We start from the raw sequence: 12,683 nt of genomic DNA, 5'->3' as shown, positions 1-12,683 counted from the left end.
CCAGTTTAGGGAAGTCGACTTTTCATGATATCTGCATTGCATAAAAGATTGGATGAAGGGAACATCAAGATATTTCATGCGATAGCTGTTAATTTGAAGAACTCCGTGCAGGAAGTTTGACGACATACAATTATCTGACTGTTGTCCCTTAGTTTCGGGTATTCAGTGTACACGTTCTAGAATGCAGTCGTTCATCGGGAGCGCTTGTATATTTTGTTGCAACAAAACATTTTAGAAAGATAAAAAAATACTCAAGTTTGAATCAGATGAGCGCATTAAAAATGTTTTATCCGTGTCAGATAAAGTTAAAGTTGAAATAGTTTCCCGTCCATCTTTTAAACTTCAAGCACTCTGTCATTTTGGTTGCATTACAAAATATTTTCTAAAAACGAAAAAAAATAAATCCAAACCCGTGGAAGCAGATATTTCAGAACACGATACTGCTTTTACTAATTCTATTTTGGCTATTGACAACGATTTAAGGGTCATTCCTCATGGCACCGTTACTCGATAAATATAGATCATTTCTTCAGGCTGATTCTAATTTAAAATATTCTACATGTAAAATGCAGTCTAAACTCATTTATTTCTATAGAAATTCAGTCGTCAAACAACTTCAACAACTTCAAGGCAAATATAACATATTATTTAGTAGCAAATTAACTATTTTAGATGCCATATAAGCTTCTAGTCAATTGAAAACTGACCTCAAAATCTCAATGTCAACTGTAATAGACACAAATAACGGACAGATATTTAATTCCGCTGCAAGTTTACTTAGAAAAGACATCGAAACTCTAAAGAAGACTACCCAACTTTGGATGAATTGTTTCTTCCTTCTTAATTCAGTCAATGCCTTCGTATTAATTGCAATTCATTCTATGGTTACTCAACGAAACTGCATACAGCCAAAACTATTCTCAGGAAATGGCACCAGAGAAATTGTGGAAATGCTAAGCAATTGTTGAGGCAATCTTTTTATTTTTACTCCTTTTCATTTAGGATTGGCTTCACAAATGTACCGTGAGTTGAAACATTGAATGCCAATGGATTTTATGCTTCTTAAAATAAAGTGCGACGCTATCTAATGTGTTGCCAACCATGAAATTGAGCGAATTCAAGATAGTGTGTTCTTTTCGTATAATGTTTCCCCAGCATCTTTGCAGACAAGCATATGGATATCATCACACCTTCCTAAACCCCTTATAGGTCTCTGTTAAATCTTTAATGAATTGATAGGGATGGTTTGAAGCTTGTAATTTTTAGGAACAAATGTCTTCGGACTTCCTACAATAACTTGTCTGTACTTGTAAAGAAAAACTCAAAATAACGTGTTTGCTTTGAGCAGAACCTTTCATGTGCAGACCTGTGGCCATGAGTGAAATGTGTAGAAATATTAAAACATGTCAAAATGTTAGAAATTATTATAAATTAAGGAATGTATCTCCCTCATGCAAAGCTCTGATTCATTTCACGGATTTGGCTATACTTTTTGGAACTTTTGGATTATAGCTCTTCATGATCATCTTTAATATAAGCTTTGGATTACACATATTTTGGCCACGAGCATCACTAAAGAGACATTTATTGTCGAAATGCGCATCTGGTGAAGAAAAAATGGTACCATTATTGTGACAGTTGATGAAAATGAACATGATGGAGATAAGGGTTGATTTGGTATAAAGCTTGTTGCACTGGTACACACGAATCCAGTCCCGAGGTTAGGGGACTGTTGGCGTGCCCTTAAAAAAGTTAAACCCCGCCACTATCTGTATATGTCAGTTTTAAGCTACGAGACGGTAATGCAGTGTTTGTCGTTTGTTTCTATACACTATATTGGTCTCTTTATTATTTATTTTGTACATTAATCAGGCCGTTAGATTTTTTGTTTGTTTTACATTATTCGTTTCGGGAATTGAAGACTTTGCAGTATGACTTTTACTCATTGTTGAAACCCATACGGGACCTATAATTGTTTTATGTCTCATTTGGTCTCATTTGGAGAGTTGTCTCATTTGCAATCATATCACATCTGCTTTTTTATATGGAATACTTTTGAAGTCTGTCGTACGTTGTAAGGGAAAAAAAGGGGGATATAGTTACAAATGTAATAGATATTAACCAGAGTTAAATACACAACAAAAGATAATACTATGGTAGCAGTAATAATTGTGAAAAAAAACCCAAAAAGCAACGAGTAGTCTATAAAAAACCTATAGTATCCGCAAATTCAATGTGAGGGCATATTTGACTGTAGTGTTCTATGGCTTTGGTTTGATACCTCACCCAATATGATAGTTTAAAAAATAATTTTAAAGTATTGTCCTGCATGACACTTGATTTTTACCTGAAATTGATATTTTTCATAAGGTTTAGGTGCTCTTAACATTTTATAGGTTGAAAACTTGATTTTTGAAGTTTTGTTTATATAACGTCGTTTTAGGATTTTTTTTTGATAAAAAAATCTCAATGATTAAGATTTATGTATAATAACAAACATAACTAAAGCCAAAACAGTATCATTTGTATTTAGGTAGAGTTTAGAAATAGAAAAAAATGTCAAAATTGAAACCCACCCAAATTTTCACAAATTTTTACATATGACCTTTAACTTAAATTTAAAAAAAATGTGACCATATCAAGCATATTATTATAGTAAACGATTTCCTCTTTCCAATGATATATTATGTAGGTGTGTGTTCGGTGGGGAGATTAAATTCCAAAAAATCTGCCTTCAGTCACCGCACACTACAGGGAGATAACTCTGTAAAATCAGCTAAACGTTTTAATTACGTTATGTTGTGAAGGAAATATTGGGCTTCTAAATGATCAAAATTAGTATTTGTCAAACTGCTATATAACCAGTGTAATTTTTCTGAAAAAACGGTTGGTTCAAATTTTTTGAAATTTTTATATTTTTGTCAATATATACTTTGTCAAAATTTTATGAAATTTAAACGAGCAAAAATTAACTTTACTGAAAGTGTTGGGTACCACCTTAATTGGAAGATATATACTTTGTATGCAGGCGCTGCTGGAATGTTGCTACATTGAAATGAAAATAAAGAAGTTGTAAGATTTGTTGTCAGGTAGAAATGTCAGCATCATTATCTGGGTCTCAACATCTTTTTAGTGTTCATAAATACTGATCATATGACAAGGAGGTCAACAAAAGGTCTTCAATAAGTGTGTACACTATTACAACTTATAAATCCATTAAATTAAAGATAAGTTTTAAAACAATTTTAAAGTCATCATCGCAGATCTGCCATATTCATTTGAATTTGGACAGAAAATTATAAACAATGTACTGCAAAAATGTTATTTTTTATTTTGTATATTGACCTTCAATAAACGTATAAATAGAAACATAGCGTCAATATACTTAAAAAAAAATTAATGCACAGTGTTAAACTTTATAACAAAACTTCATATTAGTTATTTTACAATTATACATGTTCAATATATAATGTGCTATAAATGCCAGTATAATGTTATTTGCCTGAAGATGATATTATTGGGTTCTAATATATACATATCAATTCAAGATATTTCACTTTGTTAAGTTTACTTGTATATCTACGAAAGCCCAGAAGGACCATGCGAGATCCGATATTCGAAGTTTGAGATTCAATATCCGAAGTTCGAAATTCGAAATTCGAAATTCGAGATTCATATCTTAATTTCGAGATTCGAGATTCTAAATTCTATATCCAGTGTAACCAATCACAAGAAAGCTTATAACTTGTGAATTTACTTTAGACCAATGAAATGTGTTTTCACATAAATCATATCGAATTTAGCGGGTTTATAGATACACGTGTGCTTTTCACTGCATAATAAGTAAATTGGTTGTAGTGCAGGAAAGAAATAAGAAGGTATGTTTTTATTTATACATTGCACTATGTTTTTGTAGTTAAGTTCAACTGCACGAATCTAATTAAGATGTATTTGCCCCACTACACGATTGAAGCCTTACATGCATGTACATGGCTACCGTGACACAAAAATGATAGGGGTCGTATATAAAGGATTGACATTTTATGCATGCTGATCAGGTGGTAAACAAAGCGATAGCTGTGGTACATGCAGTACATGTAGTTTCCATTGCAGGGACGGCTTCACAGATCGAATGGGTTTGGGTTTGGGTAAATAGTGTCAGGCCCTACAAATTCAATGGACCAGTGCCCCTTTCGATAGCCGTGGAAGCATAAAGGCGCGCATTGCAACCTTTTTGGGAAATCATGTTTTCATCTTCTGCTCTAAAATTACCGAGCAGATTTGATCAAAATCGATAGTAGACGTGTATGGAAGATCCTTGAAAAACGGTCTCCATTTTGTTTTGGTCACAGGCATTTAGGGTATAGGTACTTTTTTTTTACTGGTATTTATAATAAACCATTATCGAACAGATTTCAACAATTTACATATAATACACCAGTCTGTCCTGTTTAACATATTTTATCGAAAGAATGCGAACAATGCGTTTTCAATGTTTTTCTATTTCAAAATACATTCATATAAACTACTAGTGGGTTATAGTGTTTTAAAAATATACTGAATAATCATAAAATAGGGGGTGTAGTACATTTCTATATTATAAGTTTGAGCACCTATTCTTTTGAGACAGTCGGTTTTTACTATCTTAAAGATTCAAAGTACCTACTTACTGTCCACTCGATATTGCCTGCATTATTGCCATTACTTTAAGTACAGCTATTTATAAAAATCAGGTAGTTCCCATTATAATGGTGATTCAAGATATTAAAACCTATGAGTTTAATTGTATATTTGGAATCTCTTATAGATGGAAATGACAAGACCGGCATCATTTGTTGGTCATCTTTTTGTTCATGAGAGAAATGTGTTCTGAAAATTATAATAGATTCTATTTTTTGGAGTTATCTCCCCATTTGGTCATTTTGTAGTGCATTCTATTAATTTTATATATATCCCATGACCAAGAAGATTTTTAAAAACCGACGCTGTGTTTGACATTCTATCTGTAAGTGGTCCCAAAATTTCAATAAAATCCTTGGGTTTTCTGTATTTGATATTAATATCTGTAAGTGGTTCCAAACATTCAATAAAATCCTTGGGTTTTTTCTACTGTGAATCGTCCCCTGTCTGGCTCTTAGAAATAACTGTATTATTTTTAGCTCACCTGGCCTAAAAGGCCAAGTGAGCTTTTCTCATCACTTGGCGTCCGTCGTCTGTCGTCGACCGTCGTCTGTCGTCGTCCGTCGTCGTTAACTTTTACAAAAATCTTCTCCTCTAAAACTACTGAGCCAAATGAAACCAAACTTGGCCACAATCATCATTGATGTATTTAGTTTAATAATTGTGTTTTTTGACCCGGCCAAACAACCAAGATGGCCGCCATGGCTAAAAATAGAACATAGAGGTAAAATGCAGTTTTTGGCTTATAACTCAAAAACCAAAGCATTTAGAGCAAATCTGACGTGGGGTAAAATTGTTCATCATCTATCTGCCCTGAAATTTTCAGATGAATCAGATAATCCATTGTTGGGTTGCTGCCCCTAAATTTGTAATTTTAAGGAAATTTTACTGTTTTTGGTTATTATCTTGAATATTATTATAGATGGAGATAAACTGTAAACAGCAATAATGTTCAGCAAAGTAAGATTTACAAATAAGTCAATATGACCAAAATGGTCAGTTGACCGCTTTAGGAGTTATTGCCCTTTATAGTCAATTTTTAACCATTTTTCGTAAATCTCCATGATCTTTTACAAAAATCTTCTCCTCTGAAACTACCGGGCCATATTAATCCAAACTTGGCCACAATCATCTTTGGGGTATTAAGTTCAAAAAATGTGTCCTGTGACCCAGCATCAAACCAAGATGGCCGCCACGGCTAAAAATAGAACATGGAGGTTAAATGCAGTTTTTGGCTTATAACTCAAAAACCAAAGCATTTAGAGCAAATCTGACAAGGGGTTAAATTGTTTATCTGGTCAAGATCTATCTGCCCCGAAATTTTAAGATGAATCGGACAACTCGTTGTTAGGTTGCTGCCCCTAAATTGGTAATTTTTAGGAAATTTTGCTGTTTTGGGTTATTATCTTGAATATTATTATGGATAGAGATAAACTGTAAACAGCAATAATGTACAGCAATTTAAGACTAAAAAATAAGTCAAAATGACCAAAATGGTCAATTGACCCCCTAAGAAGTTATTGTCCTTTATAATCAATTTTTAACGATTTTCATAACATTTTCCACTGAAACTACACGGACAAGTTCATTATAGATAGAGATAATTGTAAGCAGCAAGAATGTTCAGTAAAGTAAGATGTACAAACACATCACAATCACCTAAACACAATTTTGTCATGAACTGTTTGCTTCCTTTGTTTAATTCACATATACCAAGGTGAGCCACACAGGCTCTTTAGAGCCTCTAGTTTTTAATCGAAGGTTTTAAAGATATCACGGTCTTAAGTGAGATTTATGAACTCTTTTTATGACTAAAAACGTACATTACATGCAAATTGTCTTGTAATTTGTAAAATTTGAATCAGTCATATCACAAAGAGAACACTAATTACATGTATAATTTTTTCTCTCGATTTTCTGTCAAGACAGTGATGTCCCACTTTTATGCAAAATCTGATAAAAACCGACCTTACTCGACCTCAATTTTCTTCAAAGTTATTTTTTTCCCTTTTCAGGACAATGGTTATGCCAGTTTACACACCAGCTCTTCACCGGAACAATAACATGTCAAGAAATGAATTGATAAGTAGATATTTTGCTCAAGGCTACACAAACAAAGAAATTTCTCAAGTTCTAATGGCAGTACATAAAATATCCATAAGTATTTCGCAAATCAAACGTATTTTGAGAAGTCTTGATTTAAAACGCCGCAAAGTAAATCTTCCACTCCCTGGCATTATTGGTGCGATCTACAAGATAATAGAAAACAGTGGACAATGTCTAGGTTACCGTGCCGTTTGGAAAAGGTTAACTACTGAATTTGGTTTTTTTATTCCACGGAAAAGTGTAATGGAACTTTTGCGTATGATAGATCCGGACGGTGTAACAAGAAGAAGAAAGAGACGGTTAATAAGGCGTCGATATACGACACCTGGACCTAACTTTGTGTGGCATATTGACGGTTACGACAAGCTCAAACCTTTTGGGTTTCCAATACATGGTGCAATTGATGGGTTCTCAAGACGAATTCTGTGGCTTGAGGTCGGTCCAAGTAACAACAATCCACAAATAATTGCGCGATATTTTTTGGATACTGTTGAACAATTAGGAGGCTGTCCCCAAAGGTGCAGGTGCGATTTAGGTACAGAAAACACAGTGATAGAGGAAATACAAGTACTTTTTCATGCTCTGAGTAATTATGAATTTGTAAGAAATTGTTTCTTATATGGGAAGAGTACTTCTAACCAAAGAATCGAAGCCTGGTGGAGTATATTACGTCGACAAAATGCCGATTGGTGGATCAACTTTTTTAAAGATTTACGCCAAAGCAACTTATTCAATGATGCAGATCCATTGCACGTAGAATGTATAAGGTACTGTTTTATGGACGTTCTTCAAAAAGAACTTAACCAAGTCGTAATTCAATGGAATCAACATACAATGCAAGTGAAAAAGAATAACGAGAGTCCAGGAGGAAAGCCGGACATTTTGTTTTTTGTACCGGATTCGTGTGGTACCCGCGATTATATTGTTAATTGCGATCAAAATGACATTTTATATTGTCAACAGGCATATGGAGAAAGTCGACCTATCCATGGTTGCTCAGAAGAATTTATTTCACTTGTAAACCTTATCTTGCCGAACCACGACAGACCTTCAGATGTCAACGAAGCTGCAGATCTTTATGGTCAATTGATTTTCCAGTTAAGCCTTTACGATAAATAAATCGTTCTTAGCATATAGCGTAGCTAACTTGTGATATTTTGTTATTTTTCAATATTATCCAATTACATGTTATGCTTTTCTGCTATATTCAGAACATGTTCACGTTTTTCATCAAATAAAAATTGTATTCAGACTATGATTATCTATTTTACGGCAATAATCTCGATCTGTTTGCGTTTTTTTTTCACTGCACATATTGTGAGCCTTACCCAACCATTCTGATTGGTTCCATCTATAATTAAAACTTCTTCCCTATCCAAATGAAACTTTTCCTCGTGCAAATGAACACTTACTAGATATATTTTGATTATTTGTGTCGCTGGGTTGTTATCTCATTGACGTATATCACACATCTCCTTTAATTCATACTTAATCATTTTAAGTACCTTAGGTCAAATGCAAATTTATTGCATTGAAACCCATTAATTAACTATAACTTTTCACAAAAACATATTATGAATAAAATAATAATTATATGTTGGATAAACGTCAGTGAGACAACAACCAATTTACATAAGTAAACCAAATAGAAGTCAAAGATGCAGTCCGATGCCCAAAGCTTATGAATATCAAACTTGAGGCTCACACATGCCTGAATTGTTCACCTGATGATAGTGTACCAAAATCAGGGTTATGCGATACAATAATGAAATTCTGTTCTGCAATGGCAGCCATGTAGAATTCCGATCGGCACCAACATCTTAATTAGGAAAGGTAGTCTCTGATTAACAATCGAAGTGGCGGATCATTGATATCTCAAACGAAGGGAGGCACAATATAAATTCATAGATATAGAAAAAAAAGCTTCAGCCTTCCCAAGTAGGAAAAGGGAGGGGGCACACCGGTCCTGGATCTGCCATGGAATCCTGCCAAGTTTTGTTTTATTTTGCAGAGTGTGTCTGATCAATTGCATAATCAATTATGCGGAAAAGTATGGCGGCCATGTTGAATAATGGAACGGCACCAAAATCACAAACCCATTAAATGAGGTCCATCCAAACACAGTGACTGCCAATTTTGGTTTTCATTTACCCCTGTGGTTTTTATACTCGGATTCGGATCAATGAACCTGCGGACTAATGAACTCTTTATTCTATTATTTATGGACCAATGATCCCTTGGACTAATGACACCTTGAACCAAAAAACACTTCGGTATATACATGTAGATATCTTGCCATTTATTTAACCCTCTGTGACTGGATAGCATAGAAATTAAACATTTTAAAAAAGGTAATAATTCGGTCATCTTTTTTGAGACTGGGGGTAGTCTCATAATATTATATTAAAGATCAAGCAGAATGTCAGATAAAAAATCCCAAGCATTTTTAGTAGATTTGAATTAGTCCAGTTGTTTGAAAAAAAATAGAGTATGCTTCAAACAATTTGAATCATTGGCAGTCGTTTCTGAGGTTAATGGCAGCTAACGAAGTTAACCGATAGATTTATGATCATGCGCGTAGCTACGTTTACGTCAAAACGCCCGGGCGTACACTTGAATTTTGAAAATATTTTGTTTTATCTAAATATAATAAGAAAAACTGGTCAAAAGCACATCAGCCTTGTGCTTCTCTCTTCAATGGATTGTAATTTTCAATAAAAAAAAGGGACTAAATTTACTTTAATCAAATAGTTCATTTCATATATTTGTTCCAATTTTCTGTAAAAGTCTGAATCTACTGTGAATTCTGCGTACTTTTCTTATATTGAAAGCAATTCATTATCTGCTGAGATTCGATATGCGGTTTGCATTGTTGTCGAGCATGTGACTTATGTCGCAAAAGCGAGCCGGCATAGCGTCGTCAGCGCCGTCAATATTTAGGTTCCGAATGTGGACAAAGTCTTTTGAATGACTCTCTGTTAAAAAAACTGTTTATGATCAAAAGAGTATCCAGTGCAATATAATAATGCAATTATTTCTTTAGTTTTCCCCACATTTTACGGATAAAACGTATTTCTTTCTGCAATTAATAAGTGGTCACAGTTTTGGCTTAATTTTTATTTTATTTCTCAATTACATTTACTACTTGTCGAACCTTCATCGAATTTTATGAAAATTTGGAAGAAGTTTTTTCTATGATTAATGTCTAAAGCAAAATTTTGAAAGCATCTCATTATCTGTTTTCGTTCATTTTTCTGTTCTTTACTGAGCTGGACTTTTCTTTGCGCAATTAATTGTTTTACATGGCTGCTCAATTTATAAACCTTCATAAAATGTGATATATTGGCACACGTTAAAATCTAGATCAAGAAAATATAATAAAGAAAGTTTTTGATTTTTTTTTAAATTCCTGGAAAAGACTGGTAAATTGATTCACTTCTTGTGGAAAGAAATCGTGTACCAGAATTTTTTTTATATTGCATCTCTAAGAAATATTTTTTTCGTGTTCATTAAAAGGTGCTTTTGTCGATTGTATGCTCACTCAAGACTTTAAACAATTTGAAAGTAATATTGGTTTGAACGTTTTCTCTAAAACCAATGTCCGTTAGCTTCCAATGAACACGATGAATAAGTTCTCAAAATTAAACATAAAAATATACCATTTAGATTCAAAAGTATGTTACTATCAATGATTTTTACTGACAGGAATGGTATGTCATTTCCGATAACTCGATCGCTTTCGGGGGCTCCGTCCCCTCGAACCCACTACCAGCAGGGGTGGCATTGAGTGGTTTGTCACCCCCTCAGACCCCTCGCCAAAATTCGGGCGTACACGTAAATATGACCCAGCTACGCCACTGATGATCGACTCCATCTATGTGTCATGACTACCAAGTTTTGTTTAAATTGGCCTAACCAATCACCGGGGATTTATTTAATAACTTTGTGGGGTCCAATTTGCGTGGTTTGCTAAAATATTGTTCTTTCGTGGTGACTTCTTTAATTCGTGGTTTTGCATTTATGATATTAGATATTAACAAATCAATCCTTAACCTTCAAGAGTATTGGCCCTTAAATTTCATGAAATGAAAGTTCAGTAATTATCATAACTATTTGATGTTAAAATATCTGGCGAATACAAAATCAACAAGCACCGACACATTCCATCAGTAATTATGTCATTATGATGTCAAAATTTTTCACTATAATGATGAAAATCATAGTTTTGAATGTTTGTCTACATTTTGATAGTTTTAGCTTCAGACGACATTGGCCACATGCAAAGACCAATATAATGTTTTGTTAGGATGTGTATCTCACCCATAAAAATGTTTCATAACAAATTAGCCTCCTAGATTACACCAATGCACTCATGCATTAACAATTATTATAGATCGAGTGACCCACCCATTGCCTACAAAATCTTTAATCGTCATACATGATCTTTTGTTCAAACATTAAGAAGAGCCATTCATGAAAAATATCTAGGTGAAAGTAACACAAGTTCTTTTCTTTAAAAATAGAAAAGCGAAACGTGAACCATAGAACGCTGCATGTTTGAACGGTGAAGTTGATGTACAGTTTTGATATTAAAGCATTTTAATTATCTCAGTTGGTAAATATGTGCATAGAACATTTTTATGTAACACGCAGATGAACAATGTAAGATGACCAACACTTAGAGGTGTTGATATAGGAACCATAAATAGAGGTCAATATCCTTTACTCCAGAGTTGAGTTTTTTTTTTAAATGCATGCAAAGGACGAGTTAGTGAATTTCACTGTGAACATCTAAAGAGAATTGGTACAGTGGCTGTTGGAAAGAATCTTTTTGAATCAGTAAAAAACATTTAATAACGAACAACAGAACAGGGTTGCGGGAGTCGAGACATAGGCATGGGTTTCGGTGGCAAGGTTAACATTTACATTTGCTTTTATAGCTTAGTTAGTTTAAAACCTTGGTAAACAAATTTTGGTACATTGGTAGCGTATGACTTGTACTTGTCAGTCAGTCATATGTCGCCTGACCTTGACCTCATTTTTGCGATCCAGTGACCACATTAAGGTTTTGTAATTTAATCAGTTTCACGTTATTTAATGCGTAGGTTTTTTTGTGAAACAGGTGAACACTGACCATGACCTCAATTTCACAAACTAGTGATGGCTTAGGTGGTGTGTTTCTTAGTAATTTTACTATGAATGGTACCTTAACACATGGCAAGAGTTAAATCTCTTTGTTCTTACTGTGTTATAATCTGGATAATGCACAGCAAAGGTGTGCATTAACTACCTCAGATATACTGCACAGTTCAAATCTATTTTTATCTTAAGGGGCGGTTCCTGGATTTTAAAAGGGGCGTTATTCTATCAAATTAAAAAAAATATCACCGAGTGTAGCGAGACTAAAGACAAAATTGACGATTTTAAGCTAAAACACGATACTTTGTCCAATCCAAGGGTTAAAGACCTGTTCGCCCCCACCCCCGAATCCGCTATCTGCCTTGAAATTACGACAAAGTTGAACTTCGTATACAAACATAGTAGTTTCAAAATAGGAAAACGAAAGGTTTCTCATTCCTTTTTTTTTTTTTTTATCTAAGCTGGGACATAAACTATTTTATTATATTTTGTGTACAACGTAAATCTAAATCAGTGTTTTAAAGTTAGAAAGATAGTTAAAACAATTTTTGGTAATTTCCTACGTCGTTCGGGTTATTGGGTCATCTCGTGCTGTGCAGATTAAATGGCATATACCGACTTGCTTGGTCAATAACTATAACATAACAATTTTAAGAACAATGGTTAGTTTTTAGAAGTAGATGTCAGTCTGACAGGTGACACCTGGCCTTGACCTCAATTGCAGTGCATGTTGAGTTATTGTGATTTTGTCAATTTTT

At 33.9% G+C, this 12,683-nt stretch overlaps 1 protein-coding gene across 1 annotated transcript; it reads left to right on the top strand.

Moving 5' to 3' along the window:
• The first annotated feature begins 3,780 nt into the window (after positions 1-3,780).
• Positions 3,781-8,036, top strand: LOC143057026 (uncharacterized). Its single transcript, XM_076230255.1, has 2 exons — positions 3,781-3,878; positions 6,696-8,036. Exon 2 carries the CDS (start codon positions 6,700-6,702, stop codon positions 7,903-7,905), a length of 1,206 nt encoding a protein of 401 aa, XP_076086370.1. The 5' UTR covers positions 3,781-3,878; positions 6,696-6,699; the 3' UTR covers positions 7,906-8,036.
• Positions 8,037-12,683: the final 4,647 nt, after the last annotated feature.

This window comes from Mytilus galloprovincialis, chromosome 13 (assembly GCF_965363235.1).
Source record: "Mytilus galloprovincialis chromosome 13, xbMytGall1.hap1.1, whole genome shotgun sequence".
Taxonomy (NCBI): Eukaryota; Metazoa; Mollusca; class Bivalvia; order Mytilida; family Mytilidae; genus Mytilus; species Mytilus galloprovincialis.
The sequence above is the reverse complement of the archived record's forward strand: the minus strand, read 5'-3'. Positions and strand labels throughout refer to the sequence as shown.

What these genes read in the sequence shown, in the direction of transcription:
- LOC143057026 (XM_076230255.1), top strand. Translation starts at nt 6,700, where the DNA reads ATGGTTATGCCAGTTTACACACCAGCTCTTCACCGGAACAATAACATG.